Source organism: Drosophila rhopaloa, unplaced genomic scaffold (genome assembly GCF_018152115.1).
Source record: "Drosophila rhopaloa isolate 14029-0021.01 unplaced genomic scaffold, ASM1815211v1 contig_178, whole genome shotgun sequence".
Taxonomy (NCBI): Eukaryota; Metazoa; Arthropoda; class Insecta; order Diptera; family Drosophilidae; genus Drosophila; species Drosophila rhopaloa.
Window position 1 is genome coordinate 4,788,988 of NW_025335059.1, and position 26,249 is coordinate 4,815,236.

At 40.6% G+C, this 26,249-nt stretch overlaps 2 protein-coding genes across 2 annotated transcripts; both read left to right on the forward strand.

The window, feature by feature from the left end:
• The first annotated feature begins 19,006 nt into the window (after positions 1–19,006).
• On the forward strand, positions 19,007–24,497 carry LOC108046379 (vesicular glutamate transporter 1). Its single transcript, XM_017126031.2, has 6 exons — positions 19,007–19,152; positions 21,118–21,199; positions 21,969–22,272; positions 22,723–23,263; positions 23,651–23,927; positions 23,987–24,497. The coding sequence occupies exons 2-6, from the start codon at positions 21,141–21,143 to the stop codon at positions 24,312–24,314; spliced, it is 1,509 nt and encodes a 502-aa protein (XP_016981520.1). The 5' UTR covers positions 19,007–19,152; positions 21,118–21,140; the 3' UTR covers positions 24,315–24,497.
• Positions 24,498–25,517: 1,020 nt separating this feature from the next.
• LOC108040012 (metallothionein-2) lies at positions 25,518–25,905 on the forward strand. The gene is made up of 2 exons (XM_017117244.2): positions 25,518–25,642; positions 25,703–25,905. Exons 1-2 carry the CDS (start codon positions 25,618–25,620, stop codon positions 25,807–25,809), a joined length of 132 nt encoding a protein of 43 aa, XP_016972733.1. The 5' UTR covers positions 25,518–25,617; the 3' UTR covers positions 25,810–25,905.
• The last annotated feature ends 344 nt before the right edge of the window (positions 25,906–26,249 follow it).

Genomic DNA, 26,249 nt, shown 5'->3' on the forward strand with positions numbered 1-26,249 from the left:
TTGCAGCCAAGCAAAACAGCTCGTAACCATTTGTGTGGCCCATTTATCCAAGTGTGGTTGGCTGTAGAGGTGCGTTAGTTGAAGGGCCATCAGGCTGTGGAAGGGCTCTCGAGTCGCCGCAGTCTTTAAATGTGCAACTTGGAGGGGCCAGTACTGAGTAGTAGTGAGCAGCGAATGCATGTCTGAGTGCCGTGTCCTTGCCACAGTCCTTCAGGATGCGTGCCGTAAACAGCGTGACAGGATGGCAGGCAAGTGGTTAAGTATCTGGCAGATTGACAGCCAAGAAGGACGCGCTGCCTGGAAGTCAAATCGCATCCGAAAGGTACATTGAGCGCGCTAATTGCAGTTGACAATCTCATTTCATAGCCAGCCAATTGAAGAATTTACGGATCCGGTAGCGGCAAAATGATTTTTCTATTTTTCAGCCTTGGAGTCTAGCTGTTGGCCGAAATTTCAATTTCAGCGCTTTTAATGACGTTAAGCGGCGGAAATGGAATCGCGCCTGGTAACTACTTTTAGCGCCAAGTCATCAAAGTTAATTCGTATGGGTGGAAGTCGGTGCTATGATGTTTTTACAGCCATTTCCTGTTTGGGGCCAGCCAGTCGAAATGCCAGTCAGCCGTTTCGCTTCCATCATCGTACCTTGTTTTGCTCTATTTGTTTTGTTTCGCTGCTGGCAGGAAATTCGTGTCACACCATTTGCCAGATTGTGCCTGATAAAGTGACAAGTTGCCATTGAAAGTTGCAGGCTGCAAGTGGGTCACGCGATGCGTTTAAATCTCGGCTCAAGGCACAAGGGGCGCATACGCGATTTAAGGAGCAACGAGACGTATACGCGACCAAACTCTCGACCGTTTTTGGGGGCATTCTTAAAGCGCAAACGCAAACAGTTAATTACGACATTAAGTTTTCATGTCGCACCAAAGTGAAACGAAGCAAAGCGGAAACAACTGCAATGCGGGCACTTCGTGAGGATTTTGTCGCCAGTTGAAAAGCGAAAAAGAACGAGAGGCGCCAGCGCATCATTTATGCATAAGAACATTTTAACTTTTCGTTGGCCACTTTCGACCCTCGACGGGATAAGGGATGAGGGATAAGGGACAAAGAGCAGGAGGACTCTTCTCGTGTTTATCTTGGCGTGTGAATCTCGCCTCCTGGCAGTGTAAAGTTGTTCTACGGCGAAATCAAATTATCCACACAAGTGGCGAGAAGTTTTGGCAGGCAACGAAACATAAATTAATGAAATGCACAAAAACGGTGCTACAACAGCCCCGTCACACAGCCCCTGTTGTGTGCAAATATTCTTAATAATTTATTGCAATTTGTTTGCTAAGCGCTTCGAAACTTCCTTGAACTTTTCAACATAAATTAACAGATTAGTCGGCAGCCGTCTACTATGCGGGTGAGACCCCCGCCCCTGCGTTTTAGCCAGGTGCCCGTTGGCCCGAAAAAGGGCCGAAAACCCCAGGCAGACTGTGGCCAGACAGGTCCTGTTTTGGTTTCAGCTCAGCTGTTCCGGTTGTCCCTGCGTTAATTTCCATCTCCCAGCGAGCTGGGAAAACTTTAGACCAGCACGCACGGAGGTGCGCTTGTGATTCAACCGCTGTGGCCAACACTATAAATCTTGGCCAATTTGCAAATCTCGCCAGCCACCTTTTGCGGTCTGTGGTGGGGGCAAGTCCGTCGGGAACGGGCAGCTCTTTGGGGTTCACACGTTCACCAGAAAATATTAATTTTTAATTTGTTTTATTAGCTGACCTCTGAAGGAAAGGCCTGCATGTGTTTGACTAACAGGAATTAAATTTAAAAGCTAAACTAAAATAATTTCTTATCGTATATATTCGATACATGAGGGGCACAAAATTAAGGTCCTGTAAGATAATAAATTGGGGGGGTTGAATAAAAGATGCTGGCAAACTGAATACATCCTTCTCTCATTATATTCACAAATGTATTCCTGTTCTTCATGGTAGATTTGCTTGCTAGAAAAATAAATAACAATATTGTCTCTTATACTTTTTTTTACATTTTAAAAGAACCAAAAATGGTAATATAACACAACAATCACACGCTGGAAAAAAGCTAATAACGCAGCTGAACTGGAAATAGTATATCGAATCCATTGTCGCTAAGGTGAAAAAAATGCTTATGTTCTTTAGATATAAAAACATTAAACCTCTCATCAAATTGAACATTGCTGCACGCAGGAAAATTAAAGCTGTCAACATCGAAATTGATTTAATCCAATGGCACACATTCGCGAGCGGGTAGATCGGTCCCAGGTGTGTAATCAAACACGCACACCCGCAACCCACCACCCACTCGCCACCAGATGGGTGGCCTTGGGGGCCGCCTGTCTGTCTGGGCGCTTATCAATCGCTTTTTTGGCACTCTTCGCACCGGGCTCATTTTTATTTTTCATTTTGTTTTCAGTCGATTTGCCACTGATTTCCCCAAGCACTTTGGGGACATGGCTACGGGTTTCGGGGAGCAAGTAAGTGTGTCACCTCATGATTGCCATAACTAAGGCCAAGCAAACCCATTAGGGCAGCACATCCTGCGGTTGCAGGAAGTCCTGCCCCTTTGACCCCGCCGGCAGTGGGTGCTGCCCTTTGTTGACAGCAATTTCATATGCACGAATGCACCGTTAGACGATGTGTCAGCCATTGCAAAGACAAAGGCGGGCCGGGACACGCCCCCTCCTGTCAGACGAACCAACAAACAAAATTACAGTTTTGTCCTTGTTGACCATTAGATTTATTATAAAACTTTAATGCAACTTTCACAGCATATGTGTGTGTGGCTCTGGGTGTGTGTTAATGCCGTAATGTTGTTAATTAAGTGAACATGGCAAACGCCCTGACCTGGCAGCTGTCCAGCTTGTATACATCCTGCCAGCCGCATCCTCAACCCCATCCTCGCAGCCTGTCAGTTGCAATCGGAGAATTGCAGGGGAAGAGCTTCGGGGGATACAGAATGTCAGCGGTGACTCCAAAGCATTTCCGAATGCCATCCGGCAAGGCAATGGGTTGGTCCGTACCTCATTAGCTAACCGTGCACGTGCACAAATCAATTTGGCTCTGCCGGGCTTGCCCTTCTGCAGCCAAGCTAAAAACAATCATACGACGCGTTGTCCAAACGGCAATCAAAGTCAACTGCTTTCACTGAAAAACGAAATCCCACACTGTGGGAAAATAATGATGCTGTTCTAGTTGAATCTACTGTTTAGTGATTTTTTCATTATTTAAAATTAGTTAATACATTTGGGTTCTCCTTAAAAAATGCATACTATTCTTCAAAATTGTATCCTGAATTATAATGAAAAAGGAAAACATTTTGATGTTGTGTAATCGATCTTTTTTTAATGTTTCTCAAATGACTCAAGTTTGGAGAAATGTATTAAAAATAGCTTGATAGTTAATATTAGCATATAAAATCTAACAAACTGGTTTTTTCGAGTGCAAGCATAGCCAAACCACGAGGATGTCGTGGTACGTTTTAATAAGCAATGGCTTAGGAGGATGCCACAATGGGAGCTTGAGTTGCCCAGCCAACCAGCAGGTTCCAAGATTGCTTCAGTTTCGGTAAGTATAATGCAGTTTTTACCCACACACTCAGTCAGCTGATGCTTATCTATTGCAGTGCTTGCCAACCGTCCTGATAAGTGCACTTCATGATGTTCAAATTATATGGCTGTCTGGGAACGAGCGCCATCAGCATTACGCCCTCCAAACTCCATTCTCCAAACACACACACCCGCACACACACACATTCACATTGTTGCATAGACTATTAAACACACTGCAAGGAGCAGGGGGGAAATGCATTTTTAATGCAGCGCAAATGTGGCAAGTGCTTGGCCAGGCTTAGAGGATGCTTGCTTTTAGTTAACCAGAATTTGTGGCGGCTCCATGCACATATTCCAAGCTCACTGGCAAACTTTCGACTGCTGCTGCACTCTTGCCCGGACCCAATTAAACACCAATTAGTGGGGGCTTCAACTTTGGGTTAGCCAAACTTTTGATTTTTTCGGCATTGATTTTTGAACTCTCGCTCTGCGCCTATTTAACGACCCTCGATTGGGCCCAAGTAGTGGGCTCGTTTTCACGTAATCCCCGCTCTAATTGTAAGTGGCCCTTGACGACAGCCGGGGCGGAAATTAAATCAGTGCGAACTACTCTAATGTGGTTGGAAACAATCACGTGACTTGGCTGCCCAATGCCGGATGATAATGTCATAAATTAATCAAACCAAGTATACGCCCCGGCATCCGCACACTCAAGCTGTTGATTGGGTGGGTAAATAGAGAAGTCAAGCACCGAGAATAACACTTTATCCTAAGTCACGAATTTATCTACTAATAGAGAACCCAATTTTATAAAAATTATTAGTAGAATTGGAAGAATACCTTATTATTGGATAAGCTAGTTTTTTGAATTGAAGATTATTTGTTAATCGGACCACAAGTCTTAACAGGTATATCACTTTGAAATCGGCTTAAGTTGTGGGCTCTAGTAGTCTAATTGAGGGTTACAAGCTTGTTCGGAAACTTAAAAATAACCAACATGTAAATGGGTTTACTAATTTATGAACTTTAAATTAACAAATTTAAATGCATATTATTAGAGAGTCAAACCACAAGTCTTAAAGTGTCTTAGTGTGTCGACCAAATTGAGTTTAACCATATCCACCTATTTTTCCGCAGTCTACAGAAGCGATAGCATTAGTCACTTGTGACGTTTCTTTTGGGAATGGTTATGTGGCTGTGTGTATTTATTTAATTGCCAGCCAAACAGCCAGCACGTTGAGTCAACACAGTGGTAATCTGAATCCTTCAACCTCCGTGCTGCATACAAATCCCGGCCACAAAGTCCATTTGCATACACCGAGATGTGGCCGCAATTGGGTTGACTCGATTCTCCTGCTCGACGATGGCAAATTGAACTCTTCAGTGCCGCCGACTCCTCACTCTAATCAGTGGCTGGAAAGCAGCATGCATCACGTACTCGAGCCATTTCCACGGGACCCGTCAGGGGGCAGGATGCAATTTGGCCCGTATCAACAACAATGGCGGCGGCCAAAAACAAACCAAATGCTCGGCAGTAAAAGGCGAATCAGCCATGGCAAAAGTAGATCAACCAAATAGAAAGGCACTTGTGAGACCAAATCAAACGGAGAGACAAAAGTACAATGTCCATGCCAAATGAGCAGGAAGCCGGAAAAGTGTCCTAGAAAGAAACGAGCTGTCTTCGTTGTCCTCCCAAGACCTGCTTGATATGTACGGCAAGTTCATTCGACAATTCCTGGATGTTCACCTAATTTTCAGGAGGTAAACTCCTACCACCTCTGGACTCCAGTCCATTAAGAATTCCAATAAACTTTACACGAAAGAGCAAACAAACACCGGCATCGCTGAGTAACCACAATTTCTTTTTAGAGCCCTACCTTTACAGGGATATTTGTTTCGGCGCAGGGCACATTTTTCGTCTACTTTCATGTGCCCTTCGGGCTTTTTCCCCAGATGATTTATAAAGTGCAATATCCGCGCGACAAGCGAAGCGTAAATACAAACTTATGCTCCACTCCCGCCGGCGGCTTTATGTGCCAACTCTTCCAGAAGTCACTGAAGTATTTCAAAATCCATACGGAAAATGCAAATCGCAGAGTCACTTTGTTTGATGGGCCATCCTTCGAGCGACTTTATTTCGTGGCCGTCGAGAGCGAATGATGTTCATTCATTTGCCAGCCACTAAATAATGCAGCAAGTGCAAACTTTATTTTTGGTCTTTATGTGCCGCTTAAAATAGCCTCCCTGCGGCTTCCGTCTAATAAAAAATGCAAGTACCGCCGCCTGCAATTGATGATGTCGCCATCTCATGTGCGTACATGAAAAGGCTTTTTGGGATGCGAGCGGACTTAGAAACAAACATGTTGGTTAACTCCTTAATTCAGAAACAATTACAGATCGACCAAAACACCTTAAACACATTTTTGATTAAAAGTTTGATTTTTTTTTGATCCTGTATAACAACACTTTTTTATTTATAAAGTAAATGTTTATTCAAAAAAAATAATTGCAATCAAGCTTCACTGCATTATATAAATGAAATCTAATTTTTTTAATTTGTTCATTGCCATAAAAATAAAAAAAAATGACAATTTGTCAACATATGCTAAGCAGAAAAATTGAATTGTAAAAAAAACTGATATGTTTGATTTTTCAAACGACTTAGTCGATAAAAAAAGGTCATAAAATATCGCATCTAGAAACCTAATTAAATTGGATTTTTAGTTAAATTTAATTTTATGGAATTCCTAGAAAGCTGGACCAACGTTCTACGTGCCGGTTTCAATGAAATGAAAATATAAAATATGCATTTACAACTTCTCGTGGCTGCTGGCGATGCCCGGATAAGTATGCTACGGGCCACGTGATGGGGAATTGCGCCAAAATCGCTCTCGCCCTGCATTTAAATGGGGCGCTAGTGCCAAAAAGGGGGATCGGGATCGGAGCCCCAGTGAAACATAATCCCGGCAGTGGGTGCATCGTTCGCCTGTCTGCCAGGCGACAAAGCCACTCAATAATAAATGCAACGAGCGCATTTCAAACACTTATGGCAAGTTTAAAGTGGCGCCGCCATCGTTGCATGAGAAATATGGAATGTGGCAGCCAGCAACTATATGTAGCCATATGCTCGTGCCAACTGAACTATGTGGCATAAGCACTGACTGCCGCATAAATAATTGCACAGTTGCTGCAAATAAAATGGACATCAAGACACCAACTTAGTCAACTAGTCTGTGTCGCCGTGGGTTTCTCTCCGTGTGCCAAGTGAAAACTTGCACAACTTTTGTATTGTCCCGGAAAAGTGGTGGGCGGATGGGTGGTTCACAGTGCCCTGACGGGTCGCTTGCACTTGAAGTGGAAAAACTTTCCTGCATTGCGTTAGGAAAAACTTTCGGCGCTAGTTGTAGTATATAAAAAGCAAAAGTTTGCCGACAAAGCGAAAGTTAAAGTCGGAGCGAAATAATTTGAATATGGCAAAATAAAATATTTCTCGTCATTTACTTCACCAGACAAAGCTGAAATCCCAAAGTCTCAATTAACAAAATTAAGATAAATAGTTGGCATGTTGCTGACTATTAAATGGGTGTGAATGCATTAAAGACGGGTAAAAAAAATGGGTAGTTAAAATATTTGTTTGGCACTTACTTGGGCACACATAGCAACCCCACCAAAGGTCTCAATTAAAGCAAATTAAAAGAATTACTTTTAAATTATTTTGCATGTTCCACAGCCCTTAATGGTTGGCGAAAGGGGGCAAGAAATCGAGAGCGAAATGGACACGACCACACGTATCCAAATGGCACAGAAACTTTCTCGTATTCCCCCAGCAAGTTGCAGGGAAAAAATCCTCCACAATTGGCAATCGAAAATTGGAAAACTTTTCCCTATATTTGTTTTGGCTTCATTGACTTGATTCCCCCACATCGAGCCACATGGCTTAGGTACAGACCCCCAGCATACATATATGTATGCCCACATATAGACAATCAACTCCCGCTCAGTTGCTGTGCTATTATCAAAAGTTTTGCCCCAGCAGCGACTTCTCAGCTAACCGAAAGCTAAGCGACGTCAAAAACTTTAATGGAGTCGCGAGCAGTGCGAAGGGGGATCGCACATAGCCCTGTAGTTGCGACTATAATTGCAAACGGGCAGTTTTCAATTCGTTTGCCAACGCCAACGTCAACTTAAAGCCTCGAACAAAATGACGCGATTGCATAGTAAAATGGTCCGCAATTAAAGTGCAAATATGTGACGTTTGACATAGTTATCTTTATTTTTGGTCTTCTCCATGCATTTTTATGAGGCAGTTCTAGGCAAACAGCCGAAAAACTGTGTGTATTCCGTCAACTTCTTCCCAGAGTCCTGCTACACGCTGCGTATACGTAATAAATGGAAAGCCAAAGGGTGAATAACAACTTTGCCGCTCGAAATAATTTAAAGCTGCTGAAAACATTTAATTAAAGTTTTGAATTGTTTGACAATCTCGGCATTTGCTATTAGACAAGTGATTGCTTTTTGATAAGTGTGTGTGTCTAACACACAACTAAAATCACATAATATATTAATTGTTAAAATTTGGAAAAAAATGTTTAAATGTTTTATTAAAATTTAAAAATTTTTAAATTTTCTTATATTATAAAGCTGTAAGAGCATTAAAATGGGAATAGATACAAATAAAGCTATTGCTATACATAATTTAGACGAGAAATAGCAATGATAATGTTTAGTGTTTAAATTTTTGTTGTTTAAAATGCTCAAAATTTAAGTTTTTAAAAGTATGGAGTAAAAACAGACATTAAGACACCTTTGTAAGTGATTTCAATAAGCAAGTGACTTCTGTAAACAATTTAAGGCAATATGGAATTTTTTTGTGAGTGTGCCGCAGCGGCAAAATCCACCAAGGAACCAATAGACACGTTTTAGTTCAAAGCATGTTATAACCATATATGGAATATGTGTGGATATCTGTGCGCTGCGTGTGCCCGATTCACTTTGTCGCAGGCGCTGATTTCCCCAAAGCAGCCACCCACTGCACCACCCACCCAGCAACACCCACCCAGCACCACCTCTTTAACCACCCACGTCGAGCGGATATATGGAGCTATCGCAGCGAATGCGAGTCTGTCAATATGTTCGGGGTTTATGGCAAAAGCTTTTCGCTCGACTATGATTTAGGTAAGCGTCTCCCAGGACACCATCGATGTGGATGAGGATATGGTTGTGGCTGCAGATCCCGATGGTGACACTTGCGACTTGGACATGGCCAAACCAGTTAGTGATTTTATTATTTATTGTTCTGCGTCACACCGCAAAAGGATTTAACACATAAATATTTCATTCCCCTGGCTCCTTTTTTTTTTTTTTGCATTTTGTGGGGGAAAACATTTTTGAGAGCTGTCAAAATGTTTGGGCATTTGCATTATAATCGTCGCATACAATATAAATCTATGCCCCATGCATATTTTATAAATGGTCGTCGGACCTAACCCATTTTGCCCCAATCCAATCCAATTCCCATTTTCTATTTCCCTGAAATATGAAAACGTTTTACTTGAACGAATTATATTTCATGTGATAAATTCTAATGCCCTGGCAGGAAAATGAGTGGACGAATGTGTGAGTACTGGTTGTGTGGCTTTGACAAATTGAAATTAAATTTCGTTTGTTTGCAGATCACATTCCGAATTTCATGTCAGTCCTGCGAGGCTTTTATTTAATTAGAAAAATGTTGAAATACCCTTTGAATGGGAATTGGTTCTGCAAACTGTGCATGCCCTTCGACTCGATTAGTTGGATTAATTGCCTTTGACAGCATACACAATGGTTTAGACCGACTCACGACCTTTTGCCAGGCCAAATATAGATACAATACAAATAACTACACGTTCGGGGGTTTGGCACTCTGCGAACTCGTGACATAATTAAAATACCAATAATTGTTAATTAGTTAATCATTGCGGTAACCGCAGCTGAATAATCTAAATAGTGAAATCAAACTAATTATAATTAAAGGTAACTAATTGTAATTAGAGCAGACCGCAATGGCAATTAATTAGGCGAAAACATCGACCCATGCTGAGGTCACCCCATCGAGCTGAGTGCTCTTCCACATTTCGCTGGCAACTCTATTTTATTATAATTCTATTTGTGGACTGGTTTTTTATTTCATTGCCCCCCTGTTCAGTCCCGCTCGACTTGTAATTAGAATGCCACAAAGCGACGAGGCTTGAGCCCCAAGAGAGCTCATCTCTTCGCACAGTCGACTGCGGATTGTGGACGCGCCCACGCATTTTCCTATTAAAAATTTCAATTGCCGCGTAAAAACGCGCGTGTCGAAAATAAACTCGCCCGAAATGGAATAATTAAGCAGGTTCAGGTTTATTCATTAAATTCTCGGAGCCAAAAGTTAAATGCAGATCGCCTCCAAGCTTCAATTTGGTTTTGAATATTTTTTGGCATATTTTTTTTTTTACCGTTTTCTATGCGGAGGAAAATTAATGGAGTTGCGGCAAAATCGACTGACCGCCTCTGTAATTACAGGCCAGAGAGTCCGGCCCTAAAATTGTGTCAACAGAAGGGTAACGAAACCCCAGGAACCACAACGGGAACAAGGAAAAACAAGCGGGCAAATTGCATAGGATGAAAATGAATTTTCCACATGAGACAGCCGCTGCAAAGGATACAGTTTCTTCAGCACCAGGTGCGGATTATGCATAAACATAAACCAACTGGCCAACTTCCAGCACAAAACTGCAGAACTCGAGCCGAGAACACAGCAGACAGCAAATGCAAAAATGGGAGGGCATAATGCATGCAAACTTGCAATAATTTTCCCCGGCTGAAATCGTTTTCGTTTTCGTTTTCATTTTATTTTTCCTCTTTGTAAATTTCACAACCAATAAATTTTATGCTTTCTGTGCAAGCGCCAAAGGCGGCACATATAAGAGCCCCTGAAATTGGGGGCGGGACAGTAAAAACATTTATGGTCGTTGGTAGATAATTAAGTTTTCAGTGAGTTTTCTTTCTAACCCATTCCAAGGCGAAGCAGCTGTCCTTATGCCAGCTCGAATAAGCGGGAAAATTTTTAATGTCTTTTGTAATATAGGAAATAACAAAGTGACTTACGCAGCCTGCTTTAAAAGTTATTTAATACATTCTCTGGCATTTATTTTTAATGGGAAAGTTTAAAAACTTAGTCAAGAGCAAATGAGATGTCCTTGAAGCTATCTGAAAGTGAAATAAAGCCCAAGAATACGACTCAAAGTAACTCATAGGAAACCAAAATTAAAAATTACCCATCCCACTTAAAGTAGGTAGTTTTGTTTCTTACATTAGTTGTTTAAAGTCTACGTCTTACATTTTTTCCTATAAAATAATAAAATAGTTTTATTTATAAAAGTTGTTTCCTGATAGTTTCTGAATAATAATAATTGGACTTTGTGTAACCTTGGGATATATCTTAGAGATCTCTTTCCGTAGTCCAAAATAAACTGCATTTGTCAGCAGTTGCTAGAAGTTGGGTCAGCGAACAAATCTAAAGTGAATTATGCAAATCCATTTCTCCACGTCGTGCGATGCGGATGCATTATTTACCCAAATTTTGCCCACTTGGCTGCCCCCGAGCATCGGAGGACCAGAGTGCAGGTGTCGGTGTGTTTGGATGGGCTTGTGGATGTGCGACTGACAGAGGGATTGGAGTTCCCGGACAAGAGCTGCAACTGCTCAAGGGTGCTCAGCACAAATGTGCAATGCGAACTTCACAATCGTGGGTGGGATGGGATGAGCACCATTGAAGTTCACCGCAAGCAACCAAAACACCAACAGGATGACGAGGAGCAGGACGAGCCACTTGAGCTGCAGATTCTGCGGTGCAGGTCCACGCACAAAACTGGGTTACTCTAACAAGAAAAAACGCACTCTAACGGCGGTGGCAAGTCAATGACGTTCATGCGGAAGCGCTGGGCACAACAATGCAGAAGGTAAACAAAAACACGTGCTGCAAAATTATCCGCAGTGGAGGAATATTCCCCGTGGCGCATGTGCGGATACTGCGGAACTCATCACCAAAGAGAATGTAAGGAAGAGCTGCTAAGCCAGTGGATAAAAGAGAGCTCGGAAGGACACTGCGGCGTATACGCAATGTTTATGTTACCTTACCCGCATTAAAAACATGTTGTCGGCTTAAGCTCTATAGCTATACTGTAATCCAGGTTTTCTCTATTTTTGGAAAATCAAAACTAATCCAATGGATAGAAAGTTTAATTCGAAAACCTTTGGAAGACAGGAATAAATTCTTAACTTTTCTAAGCCTCATAGAAAATCAGCTTGACATTAGATTACTTTAAAAATGTATCTGGAAACCTATAAGATATTTGGATAAATTGGCTTTGCTTACTTAAATTCTATTTATTTTCAATTAAACTCAAGCGAGATTTCTTGTTACAAATTCCAATTTTTTAATTAATAAAGTTTGTGGCTGTCCTAAGTTCAAATAGTATTATTTTCCATACTTTTGAATAACCCTAAACGGTAACAAATTGTATAAATAAATTTGCCCTTGAAATATTATATGTGCTTACTTTTGGCCAGCCTTTTTGTATTTCCGAAGCTTTAAGCCTGAGGCAAACATAGATCATGCAGACTCTTACTTAAACAGCCGCATAAATTGGAGCTTGTGAATCAGCCACATTGATTTGCATAGGTGTAAACGTTAAACGCTATAAAAATAGTTTCAAAGTGTTCATTGAAAACTTATTGAGGCGTAACGCCAGATGCGATATATTCGCTTTAAATAGCACACGAGCACCTGGGAAGTGTTTACGTGTGTTCGTGCACCTGTTCGAGGGTGGGTGTGTGTATGCAAACAGGATGCCTGCTGTGTGATGGCGAAGTCTGGCTTGCTTCCATTTATAGCTCACCTTTCCTGGGCGGCAGGAGGCTGTCCATAAATTAGATATTGGTGTGGCAGGCTGGGGCAGGAGGTCACCTGTAAATAAGGCCTGACAGTGGGTAACGTGTGCATAAATTGGAAGCATTGAATTGGGATTCATTTACTCTGAAAATTCAATTTCGATTTAGTGACAAATGCAATTTAATTAAGCGTTTAGTGCCGCACTTTGAATTGAGTCGTTTGGTGTTTATTCTCTTCGATGTTTGACATACAGCTGATGTATTCGTTTCAAATGCACCATAAAGCCCAGTAATGCTCTCGTAAAGGCATGCCATATACTGTGGCAGGCAGTCCATTAAATTTTCGTTGATGGCCCCATGTGCTCATGCGATAAATTGACGCGGTCCCCTTGGTGGCTCAGCTTTTTTGGGAGCACTTTAATTAGCCTTCAGGCATGTGCCCCATATTTATTTTTAATTAAATGAGTAAGGACAGTCGGGGCTGATTTAAGACTCTACTTATAGCCCTGTATTATATATATTTAAGAGACCACAGGGCGTATGATTGATTCATGCACTGACTTAGAGGCATAACTGAAATCTGCTACCACTTTCCACATTCGGAATGCATCATACATTCATGGACTTCAGTTGGATACATTCTGTCTAATTGTCAAGTTTGTTGACCCCTTTCAGGAACCGACAATTGTCCAGTGTGCTCCCTTTCGTCCCAGAAGCGATGTCCTGAATGTTTAATGAATTTGTTGCCAACCACTTTTGTGTCGAGTTTTGCATTTTTTTTTTGCCCCCTCTATATGCTGTTGCCTTTTGTTACTCCTCTCAGTGCCTGTTATAAGCCTTTCTCATCGCTTCTTAGCCCGGATCATCCGCTTTTCATTGGTGCTCTCGCCTCAGTTAGTCTGGTGGTAAAACGCATTAATTCATTTTAGCAGAACATTATTAAAACTTTGCCACACAAAGCTGCAGCGAAAGTTCAGCCTGGCTCACCTTGCCTTTGTGGTCGAGTCGAGTATCTGGGTGATGGCAAAAGTTGTGCACTAATTAAGCGCTAATAACATTTTAGCACAGTTTGCAGCTTGCCGGCGGGAACTTCTGCCCGCAGCATGCAAATATGTACGAGCAATGATCGACCGCAGAAAGCTGGAAAAAAAGTGCTGCTACAAGCACATGGCGGCAGCTCGGAGGGCGTGGCACTTGGGCCAGCTCCGCAATCAATTTCACACAGTCGGGGTTAAAAACATTTTAATTTCCATTTGGCCAGAATGGCAGGCTGGCCAAATTGCTGCGATTGCCATCAAATCCCAGGGCACTGGAAATTTCTCGGCCAGTTTTTAGGCAGCTGCCAACTGTCACACAGGTGGGCGGGAGACGGGGAGGTGGGGAGGCGGGGAGGGTGGCGTCGTCGGGCAACAGCAGGCCAGGACAGGTTGTGGCCCCCGGCGGTCTCAGTGGCTACACTGACACAAAAAAGTTTCAAGAATTTCCAACTATGTATTTAAAATAATAGTGCCATATTTCAATGAGCTTACATTCCCTCATATGAGATGTATAATTTGTAGTTTATTAGGAAAATTTTATTGGGCTTACTATCAAAAAATTAAATCTTAATATTTAAGTTTTTAAATCTTTATTATAATTAATAATTCAACCTCTGGTTAAGAATACAGGCATTCCACGAATTTTTGTTAAATGTTTCTATAAATGTGTTTTCATATATTTTAAGTCTAAGAGACTGGGGGAATACTTTTAGACACCTTTGTCAAATAATTTAGATATACCTTGGACTTGTATGATGGCCCCTTAGACAAGACTAAAATCTGGAAATTTTAAACAAGATCTCATTATTCAGGATGCCTTAGTAATCTCTTTCAACTGTATTTGGTTAACGGTTTGATTTCAAATCAATTTGGTTTTAGACCTAGTGCTTGCTATGGCATTAAGCATTGGTGAATAATTTTTTCCGGTGTAAGAGAAGAGGGACAACGAGGCAGGCAAAAGAGGTACAGAGAGAATAAAAACGTTGTTGCCATCTCGCAGTCAATTGAGTCTGCTCCTGAGAGCCGTATGTGTGTGTTGGTGGGTGTGTGAGTGGATGGTGTACGAGTGTCAGTGCACTTTGCATGCGGGCAAATAGCAGGTCCCCAACTGGTCAGGGTTTAGTTTTCTTGTTTGTCCTGCCTCGTGTGGCATGTGTGTTAGATGTTGCATGTCCTCGTGCCCTCGGCGCCTTGAGTAATGTTGTTTAGCCGCCCCTGAGTGAGCTGAGTTGCTGCTTTTGCCATTGCTTTTGCTTTGGCTGCAATTGCATCAGTAGCTGCAATGGATGCTGCATGCAACGAATGTTGCTTGTTGTTCGGTTGTAAGCGTTGCTTGATTTATGGGCCAGCAAATTTCACTTGACATAATCTTGGGCTATTTTTTTGAATATGGCTCCCCGGTGACAATGCTGCTTGAACTGAATTGAATTCTAATTTCGCCGGGGGGTGCAAACGAGGTCAGTTATATAAGCCCCCAGCGGTCTTTTTCCCAGTCTCGACTGTCCTGTCTGTCTCTGGGAAGGCAAATAAACGCTTATTTGCACACTAATTGCACCTGCTACGTGCTTTGTTATTATAAAATTCTATATTTACAGAAGCGGGCTCTGTACTGCCGGCTTCCCCTCCTCTTTTTTGTTTTCGCTATTGTCACAATATTTGCCGTTGTCGTTGTGCCTGCTTGTTAGTGCTGAAAGGCTTTTCGGCTTCTGCTGAATAAATTTTTCAAAGACTTCGGAGCCAACGTGGCGTATGATTAACCATGCGGATGTCTCTGACGCTGCTGCTGTTGCGGTTGCTGCGTGCTCCTAGCTTAATTATGCGCAAGGTTACCCCATCTTTGCCCCGGCTATATACAGTGGATATATAGCCGGCACATGTGCATCCTTGACCCAGGATGCGTGTTCTCTGTACAGCAGCAACAGTAGCTGATGCAGCTAAATTATGGTCATTAAAAAGCTTTCAGCTCGTGGACATATCAAATGACATTAAAACATGGATGCAAATGTACGATTCTAAATGAGTTTAACCTCTGGTGTTTGGCGTCTCTTGAGCCCTCTCTAAGTAGGTGTCAAATACGAGGGATTTTTTAACAAAATCTCACCCGTTTATTACATATGTTAAATTTGTTGTATAGCTAATATGATTATTTTTGAGACCAAGTGAGTACCTTGATAATTGCATATCTGGCTCTGAAAGTTTTTTTTAATATTCACATTACTTAAAAATATAATTCATTTTTTATTCATCAACATATCTTTAAATATTTGAGCTGTGAGCGTTACTTAAATGGTAGATTTGAATTTATAAAATGTATGAAAATTCTTGCCAAAGTATAAAAAACGACTGTACCAATCTTTCCAATCAGTACGCTTTAAGTTGGTCAATTGAAGCTTTGGCTTGTGACCTCTTTTCGGTGTAGCCCATTTCACGGCGCTATCTAGTTGGCAATTAGGCAAAGTTTGGCTATGCAGCCAGCTGAAATATTTAAACAGCTTCCGAAGAGAGTGGAGTTGCGTTAACCTTTGGGGAATTACGTGTGCCCAAATGAAATGGAAATGAAATGTCCAACTGCCGGCGACTGGGAATCGAAGAGGTTTAAGACTTGTGCTTTTAGTTCGCTCAATGCTACAGCAGCTGCTGCATTTCAAGTAGGAAAAAGCGCAACGGCACAAGACGCCCCAGATCCTGGCTCCGGGAATACGAGCAACGGAGAACACCATCCACTGCCTCCGTGTCCGAGAACGGAACCTTTGTAATATGCGCTCAACTCTGTGCGAACTTTTGTCAACTCGAAATCAAAGGGGACGGCCCAGGAAGTTGAAAAGTTTCGAGTTTTCTGCTAAAGTTACTAGCAGAAAAACCATTAAAGGCTCACGTAGCCAAAGTCAAAAGACAAATTTGCATTGGAACGTTGTTCGCTTTGCCCAATTCTTTTCGACTTGAAGGTGTAGCGAATTCAAAATGCGAAAGAAAATCTGCATCTCGCTTTAAGCATGGCGAGCAATTTTCTGGTTTTGTTTGTCGCGCATTCATCTGAAATTGTTTGCACTTAGCTGCGTTTGCTTTGAGCGCACAATTAAAATGCAATTTGGCAGAGCAGCGAGCACACAAAGGCGCAAACAATGGAGTCGCCGAATGCCAAGCTTTCGCCGAGCAGCAAATTCGACACCTGGTCCGAGGAGCAGTGGAAAATAAGCGAAAATCCCTTGCAAATGGTGCATTTAATAGGGATTTTAGCTGCGAGTCCAATTTGTTACCTTTTTTGGCTATGCTTAGTGCCTGCCTTGATTCCGGAACGGGTTTTGGCCCCCTTTTTGCGACAAACAACCCGGCCCCCGTTTTAAAGCGAGTGAGTCGTGACAAGACGGAATGGATTCGATTTGCATCGAGGTGTGAAATTATCGCCCTGGGCGTTCACTTAACCCGCATATGGAATTTGGGTCCGAGCAGACCCCAAAAATCAATTAAGTGCAGTACACACATATCCTTGGGCTCTTGGCGCCGACAGATATTGGCAGTTGTCATTCGAGCAATCAATTCTGGTTATTTTCTTCCCGTTTTTAATTCAACATGTCCACATGTTGCTGTTATAGTTGTGTTTGCTTTTGTTTTGCCAATATTCGGGGCCGGGATGTTGCAGTGTTTTTGTCACGTGCTGCTGCCGCTCGCAGCATGTAAATTGAGCTGCAACACTTTGTTTATTTGTTCTGCAGCACGTGTGACTGCGGCAATTGTTTATGATATGTCCGTGCCCGAAAAAACGCATAGCAGAAGGCTTAACTCCAATTCGCAACTTTTTCATATTTCGATTGGTGCACAGAGAACGATTTAAACGACTTCATGTTCAATCGTTTTATATTGCATATTTATATTATCAATTTACCTTATAATTAATAAAATCTTTTTTTTTTGGATAATTTCATTATTTAGAAATCTTTTTTAAGGGATAAACGTTGACTTTAATGTTTGATAAGGCGTTTAAAAATTAATTTTGTGAGGACCAATTTTCTGTAAAATATCTGTATTTCATATTTTTCCTTGTGTAGCACGTTTTTGTTCCTATATATATCGTCGCAATTTTTTCCCAAAAATATGGAAAGCAAATAATAACAATTATTTCGATCCAACGAGGCGTATACGTTATGTATACTTTATGGGTCAAGCAGAGCCGATAAAGCTACCTGCTTACCTCTGTTAATCGCACTGCTTGCCGCTGTTAGCCATCAACAACGCCCCCGTGGTCTATAATACCCCATTAATACCTATAGGTCCCTATAAAATCAACTCTTTGACAATTAGTGGCTTCATAAAAATCATATCTTAGGATTATTTAATAAACCACTTTGAACTGGATATTTATGCAACTTCTTTGTTTACGGGCAATTCACAAACAATTTGCACTTGCCAATGAAAATAGATGACATTAGTTAAGGCGTAGGCCACAGAATAGTCGTGCCCGATCCCTAACTGTTAATTTCTGTGGTGAGCTGCATGCTAATTTGCTTTTGGCACCGACTTGTTTACTGCACCGTTGTTACTTACAATGTTATATAGAGAAAAATTAAAATTAAACCAAGAAATTTCTTTTGAGGTAATAACGGAATGCTATTTATAGTATCTAATAAATGACTTAATTAATTTAACCCTTCTACACGATGCGAAAATAAAATCAATTATGTTTGCTAATTTATTGGCAGCGGCAAAACCAGATAATAAATTCAATTAAATGTGTTAATTAAATTAAGGAAACATTTTTGTAAAAATAACTTTTTTTTAAACATGATAAACTTATTAGCAGAAAATAATTATTATTAGAACAAAAATGTTAAGTTTTAGATAAATAAGCCCTTTTCTGCACAGAATAAACACTACATAGTTTAATGGGTAAGTTCAGTTTATATAAAAACTCACTTGATAAAACCCACTTATGAATTTTACTTTTAAACGAGTTCTTAACCTGTTATTAGTTATATGTAAGATTAAGTCCTGAACTCAGAACTTATTACCTTAATTAAGCTGATTGCAAACAATTTTTCCAATTTATGTAAGATTAAGTAACCTTCCGAAGACCACATTTTTCACTTATTTTCTTTGTGCTAAATGTAGCTACCGAAATTGTCCAAAAATCTCGCAGATTCAATTAAGCAACAGAACGCTTGCTGGTCGCTGAAATTGTCGAAACAATTTATCTTTACAAGCGCCACATATTCCGCCTAATCAAACGATAAGCTTTATGCCGATCACTATCAGTGCTGGCGGCCTAATCACGTCAAGGTTCCTGCCTCTTTCTCTCTTTTTAGCTCTGGCTTTATTACCTGGCAGTGCCAGTGTTTCAATTGAAGTTAACTGAACTGATGAGCGATGAGGAGTGGGATGGAAATCCCAGCTCTCGCTCCCACCGCCGAGCTCCCGAAAAACTCAGCTGATTTGATCGAGCTGCCGCTGCTGCTGAGTTAAGCTGTTAAAGCGAAAGCCGCTGGATGGTTCAGTCCACTGCCAGCTACCGGCGACTTCACACCTGATCGAGCCCCTTTCCCAAATTGCGGCAAGCAGTGCAGTCGTACGGATCGATCGACAACAGAGCAAGCAGTTTGGGTTCCAGTTCCCAGAGGTGCCCTAAAATATCAACTTTAATCGGTGCGTTTTAGCCTCGCAAAAGTTTGTCTCGCAGTCTAAAAGTTTCTTGAATTTCTACAAAGTGTTTTCGTGCATATGTGCTGGTGTTTATTGAACTTTCTATTTGCTCACCTGCCTTCGATAAAGTTTTAATTAAAGACATTTTACCGTCATTTTTATAAGATGCAGCTGTTACAAACTTGTTTCTTGAAAATCGCATGTGTTTTCAGTTGCGTTTGTATCAAAATATGGAATATATTTGTATTAGACTTTTAGGGCAATTTGAGTTAATTGTTGATAAACAAGTGTGATAATATTTTTATTGACGTTATTTTAATGATTAAATGCAGCAGTTACACATCTGGTTCTTGCAAAACACAAGTGCTTGGGGAGCGTTTTTCTGCAACAATAACTCCATATTTTCGTTAGATTTATATGACAATTTAGATTAATGGCTGCTTATCACGTGTAATTCATTTTTCATGACTATTTTTTGGTAGGAACTTTTTAAAGGCAAAAAGGTAAATATTTTTTACTTATCAGAGGCAAAATGTTTCTTATGGAGCTGTTGAAAAGGTTTGCTCCAGGCAAACCCATCAGCCGAGGCAGGAATTTATTATACCCAAAATGGCACTCCATAAAACCAAAATCTCAGCAGGTTTTCTTGTTATTCTGCGCCCGAAAAATGAAATTTGCAGTCACTGAAGATAACCATGTCGTAATAAAAGACCAAACCAAGCTATATATATCATTTTATGATCACTAATCTAGAAGCATAAACAAAGGTTGAAGGTGTAGCCATCAAAAATAAGTCCATTAAATATCAATTAGGGTTTTAACCCGGCGAACGAGTTGTTTTATGATACTACTTGTGGAAATATTTGATAGTATGGAAAACTTTCGGGAAGCACTTTCCTTTGGTTTATAACAGTCGATTGCACGGTAGTTGTCATAAACTTATATTGATAGGCAGCTTGTAAGCTTACTATCTCTGACCAACAAGTAATTATACACCTAACAAAAAAATGTTTCTAAGTTCCAATGCCGGTTTATCAGCAAGACATGATTTTAATTAATATATTTTTGCTTTTAATATTTTTTTGTTTTTAATAATGTGAGGATGCCTACAGAAGTTTTAATCCTTTTCGTGTTTTTAACCATAACTATTGGTTTAATTTTTTGATTTGAATTTCTTTTTTTACCTTCCAGATACTTGTTAGTCTGTATTGTTCATGCTTTAATGTTCATTAAAAGCGTGTAAGATTAGATTTTATTAAGCATAATTTGACATCTTGTTCGTCATAATTAAAGTTTTTTTTTGTGTGTAGAAGCGAGTACTTTCACTGATTGCAGAGTGACCAGTTTCCAACACGTGCGTGCTGTGCAATTGCTTCAATTTGGATTGACATTCAAAAGCAGCGCGTGTTGGCATTGCCGAAAATTCCTGCAATTTGCAAATCAAAGCGAATCAACTCGGCCAGACTTGGCTCACTTACGCCGCAATTATTTGATTATGACATCCATAGTGAGAGTGAGGTTCTGTGCGAGATTTCGCGTGCCACAATTGGCGAACCATTTGCTTAATAGGCTAAATGAATAATTGAGTTAAGATGCGTTCCTGTGGCGGATGACCAGCTCAGTCTTCTATTCTCATCTCGAATCTTTGTCGTATTATGTTTCCGCATTAGTGGGCCACAAATTGCTTACGAAAATGTTTGCTCTTCGTTCAGTGTCAATTGTAATTGAGCGACCGGCACGCAACAGATCGCCCGGCTATTTATAGTGGGGGTGCTACCCGAGATCTAACAAATCGCTAAATTATAACACGCTTTTGTGTGGATGAGACCTCATCATCGGCTTTACTGCAGTTGTGTTGGGTCACTCAGCTTAAATTCGAGTTTAATGAATCGCCAGCACGCACACGAGTTGCCAGGCCCCGCAATTGTACATATAAGCTATTATATAAACAAATTAAGTGTATTGCAGGCTCACGTTGATCGGCTGGCAGAATGACTGACTTGGAGTCTCCAAAGAACGGAAAGCACCTGGCCCATGTTCACCACAATAAGTGAGTACTTTCCGCAAGGCAATCTACTTACATATTTATAATTGGTTCCGCATAACTTAAGTGTCCAAGAAATGCAATCAAAAATAATGTGTTTATGTAATAGTTAAGTAAAAAACCTTTCAAGAATCTGTTCGGATAAGAATTTTAAACAGAACAAAGGTTTAATAATTATTTTGTTTATTTATATTTTCTTTGTGATAAATAATGCTAAAACTTTAATTCATAAAATTATTCCCTTTTTCTGTTAAATTATTTAGATTTGTGTATAAAAAGTTAAAATAAAACTTTATTTTGATAAAAATATCATAACTTTTCACTATATGTTTTTGTTTTATTTGACAAAAAAGTATATAATACAATTTAACTTAAAGACAAAACAAAATGTTTTTCAAGTGGAAAACAATATTAATAGAGTCTTAAGTCAAATAATGCTCTTGCTTGCCACTTAATATTTTAAAATATAATAAATATAGATTTTGGCATAACTTACAATGTATGCATATATACAATACTTTTCGAAATAAAAAAACTCCTCGGGGCCCTGGGGCGATATGGGTTGAATAAACCAGTCGATAACTCAAGTTGAAAACTGGTTACGGGCTAGACGCAAAAAAAAAGCAATACCAACCAAACCGAAACCGTCTGCAGCAAATGTTGGCTAACCGAAAGGGAAAGTAACACATGCCGGGTCCCCATTTGCATGACTATCCTCCCCCCCCCCCCGCCGAAGAACCCTGCTGACCATACCAATTATTAATCAATTTTGCAGCAATGAAATCACGGAAAGCGAACCACTCACCTGGCGCTTCTGGCGCAAACAGCGCTACATTGTGGTGCTACTGGCCTTCTTTGGATTCTTCAATGTCTACTCATTGCGGGTGAACCTTTCGGTGGCCATTGTGGCCATGACCGAGAACCGAACAGTGCTGGACGGCGATGGAAACGTGTCCTACGAGCAGGACTTCCCCTGGGACTCCAAGCAGAAGGGCTTGATCCTCAGCTCCTTCTTCTATGGCTACATCCTGACGCAGTTCCTGGGCGGCTACATTGGCACCAAGATCGGTGGCAACATTGTGAGTAAACAAACTCAATTTTAAAGTAATTAAGTTTCTATTTAAAAAAAAATAAAAGTGGGAATCCCTAAATAGTAAAGTAATAGTAAATACAATTAATACAATGTATACAATACATATATGAAATTAATTGTAGTGTAATAACATTTAAAAGTACAAATTAGTTTGTATCGTGTGATAAATGCGTTTTAATAGGTAGTAATTATCAAAGTTAATTGCTTTCAAATTACAGTGATAATTAAGCAGTTTAAAATCAAATTTGTTAAAACAAATTAAATATTTTTTGATTCTATGTTTAAGAAAATTCAAGTAATTGAGGGCCTTTAAAAAAAAAGGAGCTATATAAAACTATGTTTAAATATTTAAAATTGTATATGTACTAAATTCTATTTGATCTTTTAAATTTTAATAATATACAGTAAAATATAAATTTTCCTTTTCATTTCATAGGTATTCGGTACTGGAATTGGCAGCACTGCCATTCTGACGCTGGTCACTCCGCTGGCCGCCAAGCATAGTTTGGAGATGTTCCTGGCTGTCCGCATCATCGAGGGATTCTTCGAGGGCGTCACCTTCCCCGGAATCCATGCGGTGTGGGCCCGCTGGTCGCCGCCCTTGGAACGATCTCGAATGGCATCGATAGCCTTTGCTGGCAACTATGCGGGAACTGTGGTGGCGATGCCGTGCTCCGGATTTCTGGCCACCAAATACGGCTGGGAAAGCGTGTTCTACGTATTCGGCTCTATCGGCGTGGCCTGGTATATCATTTGGCTCATTTTCGTCAAAGCCGGTCCCGAACTGGATCGCTTCTGCTCGAAGGAGGAGTGCGATTACATACAAAAGACCATTGGCTATGTGGGATCCAAGAACATCAAGCACCCCTGGAAGTCCATCTTCACGTCGATGGCCTTCTATGCCATCATGGCCTCGCACTTCTCGGAGAACTGGGGCTTCTACACCCTGCTTACACAACTGCCCAGCTTCCTCAGGGGTGAGTTTCCACGAAAAATAGTATAGCCAACAGATTTTGGTGTATTTAATCATTTACTTTTACATGAATTTTTTTTTTAAATATTCTTCTCAACATTTTTAATGAAATTTGAATTTATGTTAAAACTTATAATTTGTAACAAGCATAAAGTATTTAAGCAAAAAAGGCTTCCAATAGATCCTAGACTATATGGATTTCCCTTTCCTGACATTTTTATTATTTTTCCATTTCCTTAGCTATATATTATATATGTATATATTTGGCTATTACAGGATATTTTTTGAGATAACTCAATTAAAATTTTTTTTAATCTTATATTAACTTCCAAATTAGTAATTGAATAACTTTTGGACAGTGTACTCATGACTTTCAACCTTGCCATTTTAGATACGCTCAACTTCGACCTGGGCAAAACGGGCATCCTGTCGGCGGTGCCCTACTTGGCCATGGGCATCCTGCTGGCCGTGTCTGGCTATTTGGCTGATTGGCTGCAGGTGAAGGGCATTTGGACGACCACTCAGGTGAGGCGCAACTTCAACTGCGGAGCGTTCTTGGCCCAGACGGTGTTCATGATGCTGACGGCCTATCTGCTGGATCCCACGTGGTCGGTGGTGAGTCTGACCATTGCCGTGGGCCTGGGTGCGTTTGCCTGGTCTGGATTTGCGTGAGTTTCTGGTCGAGGGTAATCCATACGAGATTTGGTATACACAACTTCATTTGCAGGGTTAATCACCTGGATATTGCGCCGCAGCACGCCAGTGTGCTGATGGGAATTGGCAACACGTTCGCCACCATTCCGGGCATCGTCAGTCCACTGCTCACGGGCTATGTGGTCACCAACCAGACGAGTGACGAGTGGCGCATCATCTTCTTCATTTCGGCGGGCATTTACCTGATAGGCTGCGTCATTTACTGGTTCTACTGCTCCGGCGAACTGCAGGAATGGGCCAAAACGCCCGAGCAGAAGGCCCAGGAGGCCGAGGAGAAGGCCCAACTGCAGTTGACCCAAACTACCGGGTTTGTCAACACAGCCGCCGAGTTGAAGGACTAAGCTATTTAGTTTGGCTTCATCACATCATGAATTTGTGCTCTAGTATTTGTCGTTGTTACGTTTTTGTGATGCTAGCGATATGCGCACCATTGTGTCTATATTTATGTATGTTAATCCATTTAGTTTTTCTCGACACTCGCTATGGGTGTGGATGCGAATAAACAAAGCATTTAATTCCAAGTATTTCTTACTCTTTTTTATGACTGATCCGAAAAGTATGCAAACTGTTATTCAATGGAATCGTTAGTGGTTTTTGGTCGAAGGATTTTATTTGAATGTCCGAAAGTATGCTAAATTCCACTGAATTTTTTTTCATTTAACATTTTCTGTTACGTTTTAATGTTTTAATGACGTAATGTGAAATATTAATATAAATACAAATTTAAGGGGCTTGTATGGATATTTATCGCTCAACCAGTAATTACTACGTATAATAGTTTAAACTTATAGTTTTTAAGATTGTGAAGTTGTAAAGTTTTAATGCAATGGATTTTTTGTTTGTTAATATTTATTAACACGTGTTCACATGTTCCAAAAGAACAAAAAAGAACTATTTAGATTCCAAAATATTTAAAATATTTTGTTGCATTTATGTTTGTACTCAACATTTTTCGTAGTTTAGCTAACTAGCTAACTAAACTTCGCAATATCAAGTAGAAATGTAGTAAAAAGCAGCTAATCTTTAGTGTGGAACGTTAAACTTTTCACCCAGTTTTCCATAATTCAAGGGTTTTGTTCAGCGACTAATTTTTAGCCCCATAAAAATGTTTCAACTTTAATCTTTCCCATAAATGCCTATACGTTTTACTTTTTCATTTTTTTTTCGCCGTTAAGCGGGCTTGTAGCTATTTTAGGTGTTGAAGTTTGGTTTATTATATTTTCTTGTTAAAAATAGCCACTGGTTAATCATTCAGCGCTTTTCATACTTTCAGTTGTGTTCTTCTGGGATAACGATTGCGTCATGACGGGGGCGTATACGCAACGTATACGCAGTGTGGTCAGCTGATAAGGCGATGGAAGGAAGGTCGTGTGCAGCGAGTAGGCGAGCAATCGCGTGCGCAAAAAATTGCCTATCGTGTGATAAATTGCGAACCACTCGCCGGCGGCTTGCACACGACTTGATAAGACGGGTCATACTAACAAATTTGTTTTGGATTTGTGTAATTTTGCACTCGCTCGAGTTCGGCCATTTAAATGGGTATAAAAAGAGGAGGAGTCACCGGATTGGGTCAATAACAGCTAACAAGCAAGCAAGTGAAGTTCAGTTCATCTTAACCAACTCAGAATCAAAGATACCTACAAAATGGTTTGCAAGGGTTGTGGAACAAGTAAGTGATTCAAAGCAGCAGCAAGCCGTTTAATTGACATGCGTTCTCCAATTCTCACAGACTGCCAGTGCTCGGCTCAGAAGTGCGGGGACAATTGCGCCTGCAACAAGGATTGCCAATGCGTCTGCAAGAACGGACCCAAGGACCAGTGCTGCAGCAACAAATGAAGGAGCCAACTAACCAAATAACTTCTAAGCTAACTCTCAACTCCCTCCGAGTTGGCCGTAATAAATAAAGTTTATGAAGATTTTGGGCATTTAAAAGTTTCCGTTGCTAACTTTCATTTGGGACTGTCGGTCATTTAACAATTCGATAATTATATTTTCAGCATTTAGCTTAAACCAATTATGGGGAAATAATAAACGTGAGCTGGCATTTCAGTTAAGCAAACCACAAAATAAAATTACATGAAAAATAAACAAGCCCATCGCAATGCGACAATTTGGCTGGGATTGCAAATATTTGTGCACCCGCTGACATCTGCACCGGAATTAAAATCCAATCCATCAGCGTTGATTTGGATGGAAAGTGAATTGAGAGTTTGTTGAATGGTTGCATAATCGGGACATATAGTAAAGAGAAATAACATTCAATTTGCCAGGCCACG